This window comes from Rhinolophus ferrumequinum, chromosome 19 (assembly GCF_004115265.2).
Source record: "Rhinolophus ferrumequinum isolate MPI-CBG mRhiFer1 chromosome 19, mRhiFer1_v1.p, whole genome shotgun sequence".
Classification (NCBI taxonomy): domain Eukaryota; kingdom Metazoa; phylum Chordata; class Mammalia; order Chiroptera; family Rhinolophidae; genus Rhinolophus; species Rhinolophus ferrumequinum.
The window spans coordinates 14,126,547-14,147,062 of record NC_046302.1 but is presented as its reverse complement, the minus strand read 5'-3'; the positions used below and the strand labels follow the sequence as shown (position 1 = coordinate 14,147,062).

At 36.9% G+C, this 20,516-nt stretch overlaps 1 protein-coding gene across 2 annotated transcripts in view; it reads right to left on the bottom strand.

Moving 5' to 3' along the window:
* MYOM1 (myomesin 1) overlaps positions 1-19,478 on the bottom strand; it is a 126,302-nt gene extending 106,824 nt beyond the window's left edge. The window contains exons 1-2 of one of the 2 annotated variants that reach the window (XM_033087602.1): positions 19,298-19,478; positions 15,140-15,469 (exon numbers count right to left, since the gene is read on the bottom strand). In XM_033087602.1, coding sequence (XP_032943493.1) covers positions 15,140-15,444 — 305 coding nt within the window. In that variant the 5' untranslated portion in view covers positions 15,445-15,469; positions 19,298-19,478. The remainder of the gene's footprint in view (positions 1-15,139; positions 15,470-19,297) is intronic. The other variant, XM_033087603.1, reaches the window with a different exon arrangement.
* Between the last annotated feature and the right edge of the window lie 1,038 nt (positions 19,479-20,516).

Here is a 20,516-nt window from a genome sequence, read left to right as displayed (position 1 = left end):
AGTTAACCACTTATCACTGACTGACTGTAATCCTGTGTATATGTGCAAAGAAGAGACAAGGGAGTCTGGAGGTAAGCAAAGCCAGAACATACTTAAAAATTACCTGAATTTTAAATGTGCTCCCCAACACACACACACACAGACCTATTGCCAGAGGGTGAAAACTTTACTGGCTTGAGATGTTTGACCACAACATCTGACCATTCATTAACCATTAATCTATGCAAATACAGTGTGATCCCTGTGAATTCAGGCTTAAAAAGAAGAATGACAATTTTTTAAAAACTGAGCAGAGACATCAGCTATCACACAGTGGTTGGTAAACAGATTCTACAAATGTGTTCAGGCAAGTTAGTAAACAAAAACAAAACATAGCAACAACACACTTGGGGGAAATTCAGAATCCATAATATCTACAATATATTATCTAACATGTCCCATTTTCAGCAACAAAAATTATGAGACATACCAAGAAATAGGAAAGTGTAACCCACACCAACAGAAAAGAGCAGTAAATAAAAATTGTCTCTAGGTAGGCCTTGATGTTGGAGTTATTAGACAAAGACTTCAAAGCAGCAATTATAAATCTATTCAAAGACTAATTTTAAAAACCATGTTTAAAGAATTGAATGAGAGGGCGAACGAGTGGCTCAGTTGGTTAGAGCGCAAGCTCTGGGCAACGGGGGGCTGCCGGTTCGATTCCCACATAGGCCAAAGAGCTGTGCCTTCCACAACTAGAATGAAGTTAATGAAATGCCGCTGAGCTCCCGGGTGACCAGATGGCTCAGTTGGTTGGAGCTCAGGCTCTCAACTACAAGGTTGCCAGTTCGACGCCCGCAGGGATGGTGGGTTGCGCTCCCTGCAACTAAGATTGAACACGGCACCTTGAGCTGAGCTGCTGCCAAGCTCCTGGATGGCTCAGTTAGTTGGAGTGCATGTTCTCAACCACAAGGTTGCCGGTTCAACTCCTGCAAGGGATGGTGGGCTGTGCTCCCTGCAACTAACAACGTCGACAGTACCTGGAGCTGAGCTGCACCCTCCACATCTAAGATTGAAAGGACAACAACTTGACTTGGATGGAGCTGATGAGTCCTGCGAAAAACACACTACTGTTCCTCAATTAAAATGTCCTGGAAATACACACTGTTCCCCAATAAAGTTCTGTTTCCCTTCCCCAATAAAATCTTTAAAAAGAAAAAGAATTGAATGAAAGTATTTCAACAATGATTCAAAAAAATGTCAACAAAGAGAAATTATAAAATAGGATCAAATAGATATTTCTGCAGTTTAAAAATATAATACTTAAATGAAAAATATACTAAAGGGACTCAACACCAGATTTTAGACGGAAAAATAATCAGTAAACTTGAAGATAGAAATAATGCAACCTAAAAATCAGAGAGATAAAAGAATGAAGAAAAATTAAAAGACCCTCAGAGCTCTGTGGGGCAAAATTAAAGATACCAATATATGAATAAAAGCAGTACCAGAAAAGAGAGGAGAGAAAAGGAAGGGAAATATATTTTGAAGAAATAATGTCCTAAAACTCCCCAAATTTGATGACAAATATTAATTTGTGAATCTAAGATTCTCAAGAAACCCGAGTAGGACACACACAAAGAGACAGACACCTAGATATATCATAGTAAAATGGTTGGACGCCAAAGACAGAGAGAAACTTTGAAAGCAGCAAAAGTAAAATTATTCATCACATACAGGGAAACAATGTATTAATGCATGCCTTCACATCAGAAACAATGCATCCCAGAAGGCACTGATATAACACAAAACAGGGCAGTAAAAGAAGAAAAAATGAACAAACAAGAATCCATGAGAAATACAGAAAAAAATTAACAAAAATTACATGTGAATGGAGAAAAAACTTCAAGGAACAGCAGTGATTGTCAAACTAGATTTCTAAAAATCCTATTATATGCGGCCATGTGAAGCATACGCTAAATCCCTCCTTATCCATGGGAGATATGTTCCAAAAATCCCAGTGGATGCCCAAAACCACAAATAGTACTCAACCTTAAATACACTATGTTTTTTGCTATACATACACACACTTTACAGCTTCTCTTTGGCATATTCAAATTGCCAGCATCACTACTTTTGTGCTTCGGGGCTATTATTAAGTAAAAGAAGGATTACTTGAATACAAGCACTGAAAAGCTGCAACAGTTGATCTAATAACTGAGATGGCTACTACGTGACTAACAGGTAGGTAGTGTTTACGGCATGGATATGCCGTAAACTGGAAAAAAGGATGATTCACATCCTAGGTGGGATTTAGCAGGACAGAGAAAGATTTCCTCTCACTACTCGGAATGTTGTGTACTTTAAAAGTTATAAATGTTTATTTCTGGAATTTTCCATTTAATATTTTGAACTGCAGTTGACTGTGGATAACTGAAACTGTGGAAAGTAAAACTGTGGATAAGGGCAGACAACTGTATGTGTTAAAGTAAAAAAAATGTGAAAGAGATAAACAATGCAAATGATAACCATAAAGAGCTGGAATGGCTATATTAAAATCAAACAAAATACACTTTAAATCAATAAATATTACTAGAGACAGAAGAGGACATTTCATAATGATAAAAGGGTCAATTCCTCATAAAATATAACAATTATAAACTTATATGCAGAGCCCTACCAACAGAGCCCTAACATACATGTAGCAACAAGTAATAGAATTAAAAGAAGAAATAGAAAATAAAAAACAGTTGGAAACTTCAATACTCCATTCTCAATAATTGATGGAATATTAGACAAAAATTAGCAAGGATGTAGGAAGTTTGAATAACACTGTCAATCAAATTGACCTAACTGACCTTTCTAGAATACTTGGCCCAATGTCAACAGAGTACATATTCAACATTCTCCATGAGAGTTCATATACTAGACAAAAAAAACAGCAATCAATTTAAAAAGATTTAAGTCATACAAAATACCTACCCTGACAACAGAAAAATAAAACAAATAAGAATGTACAACAGAAAGAAATTCAGAGAATCTCAAATATCAGGAAATTAACAACATACTTCTAAATAACCCATTGGTTAAAAAAAAAAAAGGAAAAAAGAAAAAGACTCACAAGGGAAATTAGGAAATATTTTTAACTACATGAAAAGAAAATCACAACATATCAAAATTCATCAGATACAGCTAAGGCAGTGGTTAGTGGAAAGTTTATTCTTTATATGTCTATATTAAAAAAGAAGAAAGATCTCAAATTAACAAATTAAGCTTCCACCTTAAGAAGTTAGAGAACAGATTAAACATGAGACAAGCAGAAGGGAGATATAATAAAGATGAGAGAGGAAATCAATGAAATAGAAAACAGAACAATAGTTACAATCAGTGAAACAAAAGTTGGTTCATTTAAAAGATCAAGAAAATTGACAAACCTTTTAGTAGATGAACCACAATGAGAAAAGACACGAACTATCAAAATCAAGAATGAAAAAGGAGACATCATTACCAACCCTACAGAAATTATAGATGTCTTCATGTCAACATATTAGACAGCTTAGATGAAATGGAAAAATTCCTATAAAAACTCAAATTACCAAAATTAATTCAAGAAGGAATTTTAAAAAATCTCAACAGACCAATAACAAGAAATTGAGTTAGTAATTTAAAATCTTCCCACTATGAGAAGCCCATTCACTGAGGAATTCCACCAAATATTAAAGAAGAAACAATACCAATCATTTCCATTGTTTTCAAAAACAGAAGAGAAGGGAACACTTCCCAACTCATTTTATAAGGCCAGCATTACCTAATATCAAAACTAAACAAAATCATTATAATAAAAGAAAACTATAGACCAATATTACTCATGAGCATAAAGACAAAAATCCTTCACAAAATATCCAGCAACAGATAAAACATATAAAACCAAGTGGAGTTTATCCCAGGAATGCAAAGTTTATTTAACATTTGAAAATCAATTGGTATAATATGACATGTTAATAGAATAAAAAACAAAAACCAAATTATCAACTAAGAGATGCAGAAAAAAATACTTGACAAAATTCAGCATTCATTCATGCTAAAAACAGTCAACCAAATAGGAATAGAAAGGCGCTTCTTCAACCTATTGATACCATCTATGAAAAATCTACAGCTAATATCATATTTGATAGTAAAAAACTAAATGGTTTCCTCCTAAAATTGGAAACAAGGCTATAATATTTGTTCTTGCCACTTCTATTCAACATTGTACTGGAGTTTTTAGCCAAGGTAGTTAATGTAACAAAAAAAACCATTACATTGTGGTACTGGCGTAAAGACAGGCATGTGGACCAATGCAACAGAATTGAGAGTCCAGAAATAAACTTTTATAATCATGGTCAATTGATTTTTGATAAAGGTGCTAAGGAATTTAATGGGAGGAAGGATAATCTTTTTAACAAATGGTGCTGAGACAATTGTATATCCATATGTGAAAGGATGAATTTATAATTTTGCTCAACATCACACACAAAAATTAATTCAGAATAGATATTTCTAAATATAAAAGCTAAAAAGTTATAAAACTCTAAGAAAATAAAAGAAACTCTTTATGGTGTTGAGTTAGCTAAAATGTTCTTAGATATAACACCAGAAGCATGAGTCAAAAAAAAATCGATGAATTCAACTTCATTGTAATTAAAAATTCTGGTTTTTGAAAGATACTGTTAAGATAATGAAAAGACAAGGCACAGAGTAAAAGAAAATATTTGTAAACTTATATCTAATAAAGGACTAGTATATAAAGTATTTAAATAACTGACAATAATAAGCAGAAAAAAACAATTAAAATGGACAAAAGATTTGAATAAGCATTTTACCAAAGAAGATATATAAATGGCTAGTAAGCACATTAAAAAATGATCAACATCATTAGTCATTAAGTAAATGCAAACTAAAACCACAATGAGATACCACTACACACCTACTAGAGTGGCTACAGTAAATAAGACAGAAAATAACTAATGTTGGCAAGGATGTGGATAAACTGGAATATTCATACATTGCTATGGGAATGTAAAATGGTAAAACCATTTTGGAAAACAGCTGAGTATTTTCTTACAAAGTTAAACATAAACAGCATACAGTCCAGCTGATGCTTTGGTAAGTGTAGGAGAAAGTTGACTTCAAGCATTATTGAACAACAGCCTTTCAAATTGTGCTATATGTTAGAGTGCCATTGAAATTTTCAGGTTTTGTTTTTGAACTTTCTGTAGTAATTTCAATTATCAATGGAAAATTTATTCAGCATCCATTTTGTGCAAAATACTGTGCTTGACACTGTGATAGGAGGGGGATATGAAGATAAGGACCTTTGTTTTCTGAGAGTTTTACATATAGTAGGAGAGTAAATGCTGCCAGGCCTGACAAACTGTATTATGTCAATCAAGAAGGAAAAGATAGAAGGACAGAAGGAAGGCAGGCAGATGAGCGAAAAGATTAGTGCAAACAAAATTAGAATTCACAGGCTTGCTAGCGAATTTCTGTCTGGGGTTATCAGGGAATACTCTGTGAAAAGCTGGACATTGAAAGACATATAGGACACCCTAAGACAAACTGTATGTACAAAAGCTTAAAAATTAAAGCTTAGTTTTGATGGCTGAATTATCTATTTGTTGCCATTAGACTTTACTGAGTGAACACAAGAGTTGAACTCATTTTCATTATTATAAAAATTTTCCTTTAAACTGAATTTTATGTATATTTACAACTTAGTACTGTTGCTTATAAACAAACTGCTCAGCTGTTTACCAGAAGGAGGAAGAGACAATGGTTTCAGCAAACTATAGGACAGTTTCTCGAGACCAGTCCTTCTTCACTGTCATTGCTTAGTCAACCACTCCTCAGAGCTTCTGATATCTGAAGTTGCATTTCTTTCATCTTCAGAACCTCTGGGAGAGTCAGGAACATGAGGAGTTTGCATTCTCCTTTTTCATGTCAACTTTTCTACTGGCCACATTTCCCTCTCTTGCAAACTTGAAAGAAAATACTTTCTTTAGGTTTTTGTGAAAAGGTTGTTTTCGATCTACTTTTGATTTAGAGCAGTTTTGTTCTATGCTCTTCTTTTGATATGGACACCATGTCAGTCTTAACACTTTCTATTGACCTTTCAACTCTCTGGTTTCTCAATCTGGACACTTTTGTGGGTTTCAGAAAAACATCAAAGTAGTGGAGAAGTAAGAGGCTGAAAAGTGCCCTTTTTTTGCTAATATGCTTTTCAGAAAAGGCTTCTTATACTCGTAAGATACAGTGTTTAGTTTGACCAACATCACCCTTGAAATTTACTGACATTTAGTGTCATAATAAATAAGCATCCCTTGGCTTTTGGGTTTTGTTTTTGTTTTTTTGCATTATTTACCTTATACTTATCTCTTTTTTTCCCTCTCCATTTCACTCTCTCAGCCATAGACATATCTCATTGTCAGTTCTTAAAATTTTTTTAGCTACTTAAGTAGAAAGATAACCAGTTTTTTTCTTGTATTTATCACTTTACTTTTTCATTATTTAAATTGCCACTGACAAGTAACATTTTACTCTCCTTTTCAGTAACTCTCCCCAGCTAATGTATAGCCATGATCTAAAATCAAATACCATGGGAGTCTGAACCACTTCTCATCATGAATGTAGAACAGTCATGTGTTCTAGAAAGGGTGGATGGGTAAAACACTGAGAGATCTAAATTTTCTATCGTTCAAAAAATTTTTTTGTCCTGGTTTTTATTTACATACACCTTTCAGTTTTTATCCATTTCTGACTATTTCAGAAATTAATTTAACCAGACTAGATTATGACCTATTTCTAAGCAGAAGTAAAAGAGTTTTCTCCGTATTTCCTACAAATTATATTATGCAGGACACTTGACACAAGTATCAGTAGATGCCTTATAGAGTCTAAGTCTGTAGACTAAAAATTGTCCAGGGCTTATAATAGTTTGTCTTATTCACTTATTTACAAAGCAGCCCAGAAGCCTACATCCCACTCCACTTTGGGAATGGTACCTGTGGTTGACTAGACATTATGTACCTTCCATTTGAGGTGCTTCTACTTTCTTTTGTTTCATCTAGAAAGGAAGCTGTGGAAACATAAGTAGGAGAGTAAATGCTACCAGGCCTGACACATTGTATTATGTCAATCAAGAAAGAAAGGATAGAAGGACAGAAGGAAGGAAGGCAGATTAAGCCTGTTTCAATGGGTCCTTTGGCCTTCCAGAATTCAGAGATCCCTGTGGAAGCTGTTATACTCCACTGCCTGGGAGGGCTAACAGTAGAGAGAGTTAACATTTCACCTCCACATCCAGGGAGGTAACTGCTTTGCCCTGCCTCTACCTTTGGCCGACTCATTTTATTCCCACTCTATTAAAAGACATGCTTTCCTTCTCACAGCATGATTCAACTGCCTATGGAGAATGAATGTTATTCTGGGGGCACCCTGTATGATCTAAACTTGAATTTAACATACAAAATAGCCAAATAAATAATATTTTCAATGTAGAATAAAGCACAGGAAACAAAGACAGAATCATGTCTTTCTGGGCTGCAGTTTACATATCTGTGAAAGGAGGGACTTAACTTAGATGAGCTTTTGGTCTCTTCCTGCTTTAACATTCCACAGTTATATTTATCTACAAATTGATGATTATATGAAACTGGTATCACCAGGCATGAGACTCCTAGGTCTCTCTCTGCCAACAAGCTACACGTTTACAGCAGTGAGAGTGGGGACAGAAGATCGGTGCATGGCGAGCCTCTCCTTGGACTCGGTTCATCTTTGTGATTCAGAACATAACTGAACTGCCTTTTAAAAAAGTAACTGGCTTTTTGCTTTCATTAGATTTTCCTCTGACCTTCTCCTACCACATAGGAAGTAATACTTGTCATTTTCTGGGTACTTAAATTCTGGAAGACAAATCCCAGAATGTTGTACACTAAGTCCTCACTTAATGTCATCAATAGGTCCTTGGAAACTGCAACTTTAACCAAAATGGCTAACAAAATCAATTTTGCCATAGGTTAATTGATATAAATAAGAGTTAAGTTCTTACAGCATAGTTTAGGTCACAAAAACCTTACCAATGAAGACCCAAAACACTTCTGATATTAAACATTGAAATAAATGTGAGTTATACATACATTTAAGACAGATTAATGAAAATAAGTAAGATGATGATTTTCCAACCTTCTTATTCCAGTTCAGGGTCATGGTGGTCGGCGCCTATCCCAGCAGCTCAGAGTACAAGATGGGAACCACATTGGATGGGATGCCCTTCCATGGCGGGCACACTAACACCCACACCCACACTCACCGAGACTGGGACAATGCCAGTTCCCCCATGTGCACATCTTTGGCATGTGGGAGGAAACGGGAGCACCTGAAGAAAACCCACACAGACATGAGGGAATGTGCAAACTCCACACAGACAGTGGCCCCAGCTGGGAATTGATAGTGTTTTCCTCATCAACGTTATAATGACACAGCATTGAATAAAATGACATTATTTGAGGACCTGCTGTATCGATATTTTTCATCTAGAAACCATGGTGCTTTTTCCTTACATATAATAATTAAACTTTTATTTAGAGAAGAGGTTATAAGAATGTTTGTAGAATACAAAACCTTGATATAACAACAGCTTTCCAAGCAAACTTCATTTCCTATAACAGTCTGTTGGCTCAGTAATTTTATATAATTCAGATTCAGCCACTTGAATCTACAGAGGGGTTACAATCTCCATTCAACTATGGTATTTCATGTGTTTTCCTTACTAAATGCCATAAAAGCAATAACAACAGAACAAGGTACTTCATTGGAATCTTTGGGAATGGAGAACAAGCAAATGGTTTTACCATCATCATGCTGTTAAATAGAGTCCAGAAGATCCACTATACACAGAACATCTACATGGATCTTTTTGCAACATCTAAACTCCATGGCTAAGGAAGATGAAGAGCTGTGTGAAAAATCTGTTGGAATTTAGAATTTGGCAAAAACTAATAGATCCAAAAATATGACCACTGCTCACCACATCCTTTCTTACTGCACATCTGCTCCTGCCTAAACTATAGCATTAGCCTCCTAACTGGGTGGCCTGCTTCTGGGTGGCCTGCCTCTGTCCCCCGTAGCCTGTTCTCCACTCAACAGCCACAGTGATCCTTATGCAACTTAAATCAGATCATGTCACTGTCCTGATCAAAACTCTGCCACAGCGGCCCCTTTAAGTCATAATAAAAAGTCTTTACTATGGCCCACAAGGCCCTATGTGATCAGCGCTGCTCCGTCCATTACCTTTCTGACATCTTCTCCACCTACTCTTCCCCTCATTCCTCCATTCCCTCACTGGCCTCAATGCTGTTCCTTGCTATAAGGTCTTGCAGTGGCTGTTCCTAATGCCCGGTGTACCTTTCCTCCAGATAACCTCAGGGCAAACTCCCTCAGGTACTTCACGTCTGCTCAGATATCACCTTCTCAATGAGGCCTGACTGCCCTAGTTAAAATTCCAGCCTGCACCCCACCCCACATACCTGATCTCTCTTATTTTGCTCTAGTTTTATTGCTTTCATAACATTTATTACCTTCTAGCATAATATAAAATTCAATGTCTTTTTTAAAATTACATTTATTGTTTATGGCCTGCCTCTCTGTGCTAGAATATATGCTTCATGAGGGCAGGAACCTTTGTCAATTTTTTTCAGTAATTTATTCTGAGCACCTAGAGCAGTGCTTAGCACACAAGAAGCACTGGGTAAATATGCATTGAATGAATGAACAATATCTAAACCTCACCAAGTGTTCCCCATGTGACAGCCATTACACTAAGCATTTACATGATTGTCTCTTTAAGACTTCTCAACCTGAGGGACAATCATTTTCCTCATTTTACAGATGAAGAAACCGAGAGGTTAAATAGCTCATCCAAAGTCATAAGCCTAACTGTAAGTACAATAGTCCCCCCCTTATCCGATAGGATATATTCCAAGACCCCCAGTGGATGCCTGAAGCCATGGATAGTACCAAATCCTATAGATACCATGTTTTTTCAATACATACACACCTTTCCACTTAAAGGAAGCACTTTACAGCTTCTCCTTGGTATATCCGAATTGCCAGCACCACTACACTTGCACTTTGGGCCATTGTTAAGTAAAATAAGGGTTACCTGAACACAAGCACTGCAATACCACAACAGTTGAGCTGTTAACTGAGATGGCTACTAAGTGACTAACAGGCACGAGTATTATATACAGTGTGGGCCTGCTGGACAAAGGGATGATCACATCCCAGTGGGACAGTGCAGGATGGTGCGAAATTTCATCATGTTACTCAGAATGGCACACAATTTAAAACTTAAGAATTGTTTCTTTCTGGATGGAATTTTCCATTTAACATTTTTGGACCAAAGTTGATGGCAGGTAACCAAAACTGTGGAAAGTGAAACTGTGGATAAGTGAGGACTACAGTATGCATGGGCCTGTTTAACCTCAAAAACTATCCACTTCCCATTATAACATCTGGAGATGGACATGAAGAAAATGGACACTAAACTGATGCCGATCGCTGAGGTCAAGATGCAAGAATGTCCACAAGGCAATAGATTTTTTTGGTAACATCTTTTGAAACCAGAAAGATGGGAGATGGAGCAAGTTTTCAGGTTCTACTCAGACCTGGCTATAATCAGCCTCACCAATAAAAGATGGGGATTTCTGTGTTTAGCGGCCTCTATTTTTAGCACTGGTATCTTGTGCCTGATTTAATATTGATTTGAGTATTAACATGTTCTTTGCACTCTAGTAATTTCAAAAGAGGTTATTATCTGGGCAACAACCAAAGGGAGTTGATCGACATGCCATGAGTATAGATAAGGGGCATAATTTAAAGTTAGGCAGAGTGCCTTAGGCAAGTCACTCAAGCTTCGGTTTTCTCATCCCCAAACTGCTATCTTTCAGAGCCCCTTGTGAGTCTCTATGTCTGATTCTAAGTGATGAGTTAAAGAATCTGTAAGGTTTCAGGCTTGGCATTCATGCATGCCCTAAGACTTTTTGTCTTTGAATTTGTGCACTGCTCTAAATCTTGGTTATTTTGGTGCTCAATGGCTTCTCTAGAGCAAGGGTAAAAAAGGAAGCATAACACAAACCTATATAATGATGCTTCAAGAAAAATCTAGTGGCAGTGTGGTCAAGATGAGTTGCTGACTATAACTGGCATCAGGTACCCATGGAAAGGCGGGGGGAGCTTGCATAGGATGGTGGCTCAAATCTCTATTCCACCACTTCTTCGTGTAAGGAAGGTCATTTAATCTTTTTAGTCTCCAGTTTTCTCTTGTAAAATGAGGATAATAACTTCTACTTCTCAGGGTTACTTTAAAGATACATGTATGGTAAAGAGGATGCTATGCTTAATTGCATCATATAGAATCGAATTTTAATTTGTTTAGAATTATAAAAATTAAATATCTACCATTACCGCAGAGAGCTGAGAGACAACTCTAAATCCTTCTATCATCTAAGAACTGTGCTATGTTGTTTATTGGTTTTTGAAAATTATTCCTACTTTTCAAGTATAACAAAATATTTCTTTTATTTCAATCTTCATGTGTGATTAAGTTTACTCAAAAGAAGGTAACTTTCTTTCCATAATAACATCACATTCTCTGTAAACATCTGTCTTATTTCATCCTAAATCCTTATAATATTGACATTAGGTAAACGGATCCTCAGATTACGTACCTGGCTATCTGGTATTTATATGTATACTTTCTAGTGCATTGGTTCTGACCTTTGTTTAGTCACAAAGTTCTCTGAGATTCAGATGAAAGCTACAGCCCTTCTCAACAACAACTGAAATTCTCATCTGTGCACAATTCTGCACATAATTTCAGATCATCCAAGACTCTGTTGAAATCTATTTATGGACAGAGGTTAAGAACCCGCGCCTAATGGTTGCAAAGTGATCACGAGTACCATTTTTCTTTTAATCCCTAATAGTATTTGTGGATTGCTAGCATAAAACAATAATCTTGTGTCATTTTGTTTTCCTGAATTATTTTCTTTACTTGCGGGGTGTTTTCTCACTGTGAGTAAGAATAAAGGCATTTAGAATAAGGCTTCCAGAATTTATTTTATAACCCTTGGCTCAGAATAAAGTTGGTAACTGATCTGTGCTATAACTACACCGACGTTGAACAAGCCATTGTTTTTAAGACTTACTGAGGTCAGCCAACCCCTTGAGCACATATAAATCTCCGTAGTTTCCACTTTAACATTGGGCATCTAACTACAAAGCAGAGGCTAAAAATAGACCAAGCCTAGTGCTTACGTACACTCTACAGAATTGCAGGTCCAATGCTAAGGATTTTAATCAAGAACACTGTTCATAATCCAAAGAGAGATATTTCATTTAGCAGGAAAAAGTTGCTCCACTTTGTAAAAGCTAAAAGAGAACTTATAGGTTTTATGAAGATTTTGAAATGCTCAAAGAATATTATCTGCACCTCTTAGCTCTAGGTCTAAAAAAAAAAAAGATTAAAATACTCCCAGAATTAGGTTGGCTTTCTTTTTGTTTACATTGCATTATACATAGCATAAATATTGGCATTTTTTTCCCCTCTCTTGTTTCTAGGTCACCATTTCTAGGTCAACATATTTCTACCAAGAAGTTCAAGTTGTTCAAACATATCAAGTCATTAATAAATTCCTAATTACATAAATATATACATGGGAGGAAAAAGATGTGAGGTTAAGTGTAAAAAAAAATTAAAGTTCCATTTCCTACAGAAAGTTTATTATCTAAGGCACTTAATGGCTAAAATGACTAAGTCTTCCAAAGATTATATAGAGCAAATGCTTTCCGAAAAAAATATAAAAATTCTCAAAAGTTCGATTACTAATGTTTGGTTGATATATCAGATTATGAATAAATATAAATATTGCACAAGTGTAAAATTAAAATAATTTTAACATAAAATTTAGTAATAGAGTTGAAGAAGTACTCAAAAATACAAATTCATAAATTACAGATTCTACAGCATTGGGAAAATGAAATAAGTACACAAGGAGTTACATTAACACCTATATGATAATGAAAAATACCCATCTTCTATAGACTCAGCACAAATAGTCCATGAAAACGGTAATTTAAACGTAATCCTCCTCTATTGTAAGACAGCTGCTTTACTAAATGAGGTTATTGGTCTCATCTACGGAACATTGTTCAGGAGAACAAAATGCTATCACATACACATAGTGTTAATTCCTCCCAACTTTCCTCTTCGAAGCAGTTACTTGAAGCAAGTGTTAAAAGAAATGAATTCCTCTTGATGACAGTATTTCCATATTTGCAGCCAATTCGAGATCTGATGAATACCCATGGCAGAATATGACTCAGGAAAGTGCAATTGCAAAATGATCCTGTTCCATTTTAAATGGCATTTCAGAACGTGGCCATCATACATTCCAGGTAAACCCCATTGGACTCTGGCTGTCACTGAACATAGTAGAAGCTCCCAGGAGGTCACTGTCAGTGCCCATGAAACCACAGCTGTAGATCACATGCTGCTTAAACCCAACAGGAATTCAGGAATTTCCGCCTTTAGAAATCTTCCTCCCTTCTATTCATACAAACCACTGTGTTATTTCCTCAATAACTTTTTTTAATTCCCAGAAATAAATGCTTTTTCCAGATGCCCTAACAGATATTTTGTGGACTCATATGTTATAAGACTTAAAATTTTATTATGCTTATAACAAAATGCAACTTATGTCAGATGCTTTGGAGAGAATTCGAGGCAGCAAGTGGTTATTTACCACATGGCCCAGAAATTTTTATGAGTTAAAGTTCAGCAATTTTTCCCGAGGACGACAGATTTTTTTAAAATGAAATCACATGTATCTTGTGAGTGTGTTTTAATCCCTATGAAACATTTCATTCTGGATATTGAAAAAATTAAAATTGGCTTAGACTGAGAAAGTAAATACCTGAGGACGATAGATTTTTAAAAATAAAATCACATGTATCTTGTGAGTGTGTTTTAATCCCCAGGAAACATTTCATTCTGGATATTGAAAAAATTAAAATTGGCTTAGACTGAGAAAGTAAATACCTGCCCAGCCATCATTAGGCTGGAACAGCAGATACAGAGAAGCCAATTGCAAAGTTCACGTTTCTCCTAGGGACACTGCTGCTGTAAAGTGTCATAGTAATCTCTTTCTTTGAGTGACTACAGACTTACTAAGAAACTTCTCTAAGATCAAAGATTATTAGTAAGTTTGCTGTTTGAAATTTTATCAGTAAGAATGAGACATCACACTCTTGCCTGGAGAACCTCAGGAGTTGTTGACAGAGAGAAGCAGCTTGGATTCCCAGCCCAGGGACTGAGCTCCACATGAGGGGTTTTTGGATACAATAGTCCACACTTACCTCAACTTGACTGTTTCCAAAGAAACAGCACTCTGGGTTAGCTTGGCAGACCAGATTTGCATGTAAACTCCATTCTTTCTAGAATCCTATAGTAACTCTCTCTTTTCCTCCACCTTGTGGTCTTTCTCATTGCAATGGGTCGATAAATCTAATCTTGTGGGAATACAGGTTTGTTTCTGGTATTCTTAGGCTGACTGAGATAGGGCATGTTTTTATAAAATGTTCCAGCTAAAGAAAATGTCTGCTGCTGGAATAGTAGCTCTGAATTTTAATACTGGCTTTCAGCTACGGAAAAAAAATAGAACACATGTCTGCTGTAGTTTGGCCTTCTGTGACCTGTGAATTTTAAATTCTCTACTGCCTTCTCACCTAAGTAGAAACATTCTGAGAGCCAGGAAACCTGCTGGGAGTGTTGAAATGGTATTTTCTGGCTCTGCCCCACGAATGCAACCTGTGGCAAAACGTTTCTTCTTCCAGAAATCAAGCAAGACTCTACAGTGTGACTGTGAAGCACTTTGCGAAACTCAAAGAGAGGGGGTGAAAAGAAATAAGTAGGCCTAAATCCCAGGTCTCCCCAATATAAAGCCTCGCTCCACACCCGGTTTAAATGCAGGGCTGCCAGACTGAAGAAGAAAGGAAAACGTGACGTGGGAGGGGTGTTCAGAGAATGTCCCTTTGTCCTAAGGTTGGAAGGCTGCTTTTGACATACCCGTGGGAGTAGCCATAATCGTAGGCTGAGGTGGCCTTCCTACTGACTGCCGACGCGAGGGTGGACTCGGTGGCCCTGGACGCCTGCTGCTGGTAGGAGGCCGCCAACGCCTGGCTGAAGGCCTGGGATTCCTGGCGGTGCGCAGCCGATGAGCGGCTGCTGTAGGCCGTGGAGCCGTGGGTGTAGATGGCAGAACTTTTCTTCTCCTGCTCACGGTACTGGCTCGTAATGGTGCGAAGGTCCCTGTTGCGGTAGCTGCCATCATACTGCTCGTGGAATTTCTGATAAAATGGCAGAGACATCATGTGCCCCCCGATGAAACCAGGCAACCTATAAGAAAGCAACAATTTTTGAGTGAACTATGAACGAATCCCACAGAAAAAGTCATCTAAACTAATGTGTAAAAATTAATACTCTTACCTTTTCCAAAGAGTAAATGGAAAATGTGCAGTTTAGCTTTACTGGTTCCTCAATGAACTTTCTACACTGCATGCCCAGATGTGCCCTCTCCTGTCCTTGTGCAGCTTTCTTTTTCCTTCCTCCCTCCCTTCCCCACCCCCTCAATATATCTAGGACATCTTTGCAAAGTTTCCATACCTGGCTATTATGCTTTTCCTCAGTCCTCAGACCCGTAATAATTCATATTTCTAGCTTTCTGGCATTTCATTATGATGGGGGCTTCATCTGGGAGAACAGGTAACGATGGACAGTCTGGGTACAGTCAATGTGGTTTTCATTCAACAAATAATTACTGAGACATACTATGAGCCTGGTATTCTTCCAACACAAGAAATACAGAGATGAACAAAACAAGCAAAATCTTTGCTCTGATAGCTTTATATAGAACCTTATATTCTCTTGCAGAAGATAGACAATAGAGAAAATTAGTAAAGTATAAGGTATATTCAAATGTGCTAAATGCTATAGAGAAAAATAAAGCAGTAAAGGAGGATGGCATGCAATTTTAAACAGCCACATAGGGATGCCTTCACTGGAAAGTGACATCTGAGCATGAGAATATCCGGGGGAAGAGTGTTCTAGAAGGAAGGCCACTGCAAAGGCACTGGGGTATGATCATGCCTGTTGTACTCCAGGAGTAAATAGGTTGGTGAGGCTGCATGGAAAGAAGGTTGCAGGGAGAGGTATAGGAGATGATGTCGGAGAGGTGAAGGTTTGGGGGGAAAGCAGGCAAAAGGCAGACAATGTAGGGTCCTACAGGCGACTGTAAGGACTTTGTCTTTTATTCCGAAAAGGCTGAGAGGCTATCAGAAAGTTTTGAGCTCAGAATCACTCTTGCTGATTCTGAACAATAGACTGGTGAAGGACAAGAGTGAAAACCAGGAGACCAGTTAGAAGGCTGTTATGAGCTAAGTTGTAGTTCCCAAAATTCATAAGTTGAAGTCCTAACTACCAAAACTTCAGAATGTAACTGTGTTTGGAGATAGGGTCTTACAGAAGAAATGAGTTTAAAATGAAGTCATTAGGGTGGGTTCCAATCCAATATGACTAATGTCCCTATAAGAAGAGGAAATTAGGACACGGATATGTACACCTACAGAGGGAAGACCATATGAAGACACAAGAAGAAGACAACCATCTCTAAGCCAAAGGGAGGCCCCAGAAAAAAAAAAAAACAACTCTGCCAATACCTTGATCTCAGATTTCTAACCTCCAGAATTGTGAGAAGATAAATTTCTGTTGTTTAAGCCACATAGTCTATGATACTTTGTTATGGAAGCCCCAATAAATTAATATAAAGGCCATTACAATAGTCCAGACTAGAGATGATCGCAAAAGCAGTGGAACTGTGAGAAGTGATCAGAGTCTGCCCACGTTTTGAAGGTAGGACCAATAGCATTTGTTGAAAGTTCTGGATTATTAGGGTGTGAAAAAAAGAGAGGAATGAGAAATGACTCCAAGGTTTTTGCCTGAATAATTGCAAGATTGAAGTTACTATTAACTGAGACAGGCAGGAGTGTAAGAAAGCAGCACTTCTGGATGGAAGAACAGGAGATTGGTTTAAGACATTCTACATATGAGACACCTGCTAAGCCTCCAAGTGGAGATGTTAAGTGGGAAGTTAGATATGTGACTTTGCAGTACAACTTAAAGGCCCTTAAAGGCCCAGGATGGAGACCTATATTTGGTACTCACCAGCTTACAGATGGTATTTATAACAACAACAACAACAAAAAGATAAGAGTGATAGTAAATGGAAAAGGAAGTCCTGGGACTGAACCCCGGAGTGCGCTTGTATTATCATATAACAAGCTATCTCAAATCTCACAAGCACTTCAGAAAGGCATAGTGTCAAACCAGAAAAATTATTTGCTCCATTAAGAACATGAAGGCTTCTAATCCTCTGACATAAAGAAGTCAGTCATCAGGGTAGCAGTTTGCATTGTGAACTTGAGCTAACAGTTCTACTAAAAATCAAAGATGTGTTCACTTAGCACAGGGAGGGGAGACTTCACATTGCATTAGGTTTCTTGAATAATCTGTCCACTGGTAGAAGCCTATCAGCCATGTTAACAACTTTGGATGAAGTAATATTTTTATAGATGTTCTGAAATGTTGTTTTAAATTTTATGAGCACAGTTGTTGTGATCAGTTTTTTCCAAATCTTTTTCTTTAAATTCTAGATAAGGAGTAAATCCTTCTAAACTTGCCATATTTTTTGTCAAGTTTAAATCTACGTCTTATTTATTTAAAAAGTCAGCATATATTCCCTAGAGAAGAAAATCCAGCAAACTTCACTCCAGAAATATTTATCTTAGGGCTCACAGAAGATATCAGTCTACATGCCATTTCCCAAGAAGAAAAAAAATAGCTAAAATAGCTACTAGCAAGCAACTTCGCTTCAACCCTTAAATAGATTGCTATTTTCTGTTCTATTTTAAAATATACAGAATAATTGTCATGTGTAATGAATAATTATTAGATAAATTTTGATAAAACAAAAGGGTTAGAGTATATTAATATAGAAGTATATAGGGTTAGGCAGTTATAAAGGTATTAGATATGCTTCTGTGATGATACATACTACATTGCAACATGGCAAATGTTATTTGAATGATATCCAAATAAAAATGAATGACTTTCTTATGTATTATGTTATAAGCTAAACTTACAACTCAGATGGCTTGAAATGCTGTTATTTTCACAAAATAAAATCTTTAAATATCTTGCCCTAATTCTATTTTCCACTCTGTTTCTATTTTGCTCCAATACATTTATTTTTAATAATACTTAATATTCCAAGTACATAGACAATGTACTACAAGTAAACGGGGCTTGGCTTTAAGTCAACAGAGCTGGTTGTCTCAGCTCTGACCTCTGGAACGAAGGTACAACTACCTTCTCTTCATCAAGTACACAGGACTATCCCCAACAGAGTATGTTGGGAGGAAAGATGGTTTGGTTGTCTTCTGTTCTTCTAAGACCTGCGTTTTCTTCCAGAAAATAATTTGAGAATTTAGGAAGAAATGCTAACTCCATAGTTGTAATCGTGATATGATACTTTTGTATAGGCATTAGAGGCCAAAAGTTGATAAAAATTATTCACAGAAAATATTAACTTTAGGATCATTATGTGGGGATCTCTGCTGCCTCTCAAATATTCTCTAACCATGTTCAGGTTAGGAATATCATAATGCACTCTTACATTTATCCACATGGCATTTCAGAGCAAAAATCACTGAATTAGAAACTAGTGACTTCAGAGATAATTTACCTCCTTTTGGTCTAATTTGTAACCAGGGAGTATTGTAGGCATATAGAAGATGGAGAACATATGATTTCCTGTCATCTCATGCATTCCAGATTTCAGCCAAACTATTGAACTGTAACTTGGAAAGAGTACCTAACTCACACTTACAGTTTCATATGAGACAGCTATTACCTCCTTATAGTTCCAGGAATGGTGGCTTAATTTGAAAAGAATACAATGAGCTAAGAGAATAGCTGTGCCAGCGAAAACTGGCTCTCTGTTGCTCTTGTCTTCCTTCTCAGGGGCTCCACTTTCCTATTTCTCTACTATTCTGACATCTCTTTGAGAGAACTGCTGAGCTCAGAAGATAGAAAGAAGCCAGACACACCGTAGTGCTGCTAAGCCCATAAAATAGCAAGTGCATTATTCTGCTTCAATATCACACTTACCAGTTTCCAAAAGAGTGATGGTGGTGGAAATGTCCCTATGTGGCCGTGGAGCTGGATGAGAGAATGAGAAACCCACGTAGGTTGAATCCAAGAAACAGTTTAGAGGCAGGGCTAAAGACAGGACCCTGGGGGCCAGTTCAAAAATAATGCATGTGGTCAGGCAGTAGAATGTCAGAGCCACACAGACAGCCTTTTATGGCCAAGAAGGCAGATAAATATAGCAGCAAATGGGAACGGTAGTACTAAACTGAGGGGAAGAGAGGGACACTGGCAGGTAGCTGGCTCCTTAACTAATTACATTAATGACAGTCAGTGGGTGTGGCCTGATTAAACCAAACATACGTAGTAGGATTTTTATTTGGCTAGCAGAGCTATTTTCAATATCACTTTATCACTGGATATTTAAAAGTGCAATGGAAAGAGTGTCTTGTGTTGAGAGCTAAAAATAAGGGTAGTAATCTGATTCCCAAAATGGACTTCATGGAATTTTAATGCCAAGATATGGTTCTGGGTGTACTGTTCATAACACATGTATAGTATATTTAAAAGACACAAAATGAAAAAAGAACTCGAAGCTAACTAGAGGCAAAATAAGAAATGGGTTACACATAGTGGCTGTTGTCTGATGATATACAATTATAATTTCATGGTTTCTCTCATTTCAGGAAAATTTACAAAGTTACATCTTCAAGTTTGAATATTTGATTCCCTATTCATTAACTAAAGCGTTTGAGAAGCAACATGTTTTATTTTTCCTAAAGGCAGATAGGCTCATTCTATCTATCAAGAGATTCTCTTTGTTTTTTAAACTGTATAACTAAATAAGAGGTGGGAAAGCCCACATGGTTAGAGCCTGCTCTTTGGACTCAGACCAGATCTGGATTCCAGGCCATCAATGGCACTTAATAGCCACATCACCTCAAGCATTTTATTTCTCTTCCCTAAATTTAATTTTCCTTCTCTATAAAATTGGGATAACAACATCCAAAGTATCGGACATCTGTAGAGATTAAATGTGATAATGCAGAGAAAGCACTTAACCCAGTGATTTCCACATAATAAAGACTCAGTAAATGTCAACTATTATTACTTGTACCATGTTTCCCCGAAAATAAGACCTAACTGGAAAAACATCCCTAGCATGATTTTTTTTTCAGGAGGACATGCCCTAAACATAAGCCCTAATGAGTCTTTTGGAGCAAAACAATATAAGACCCAG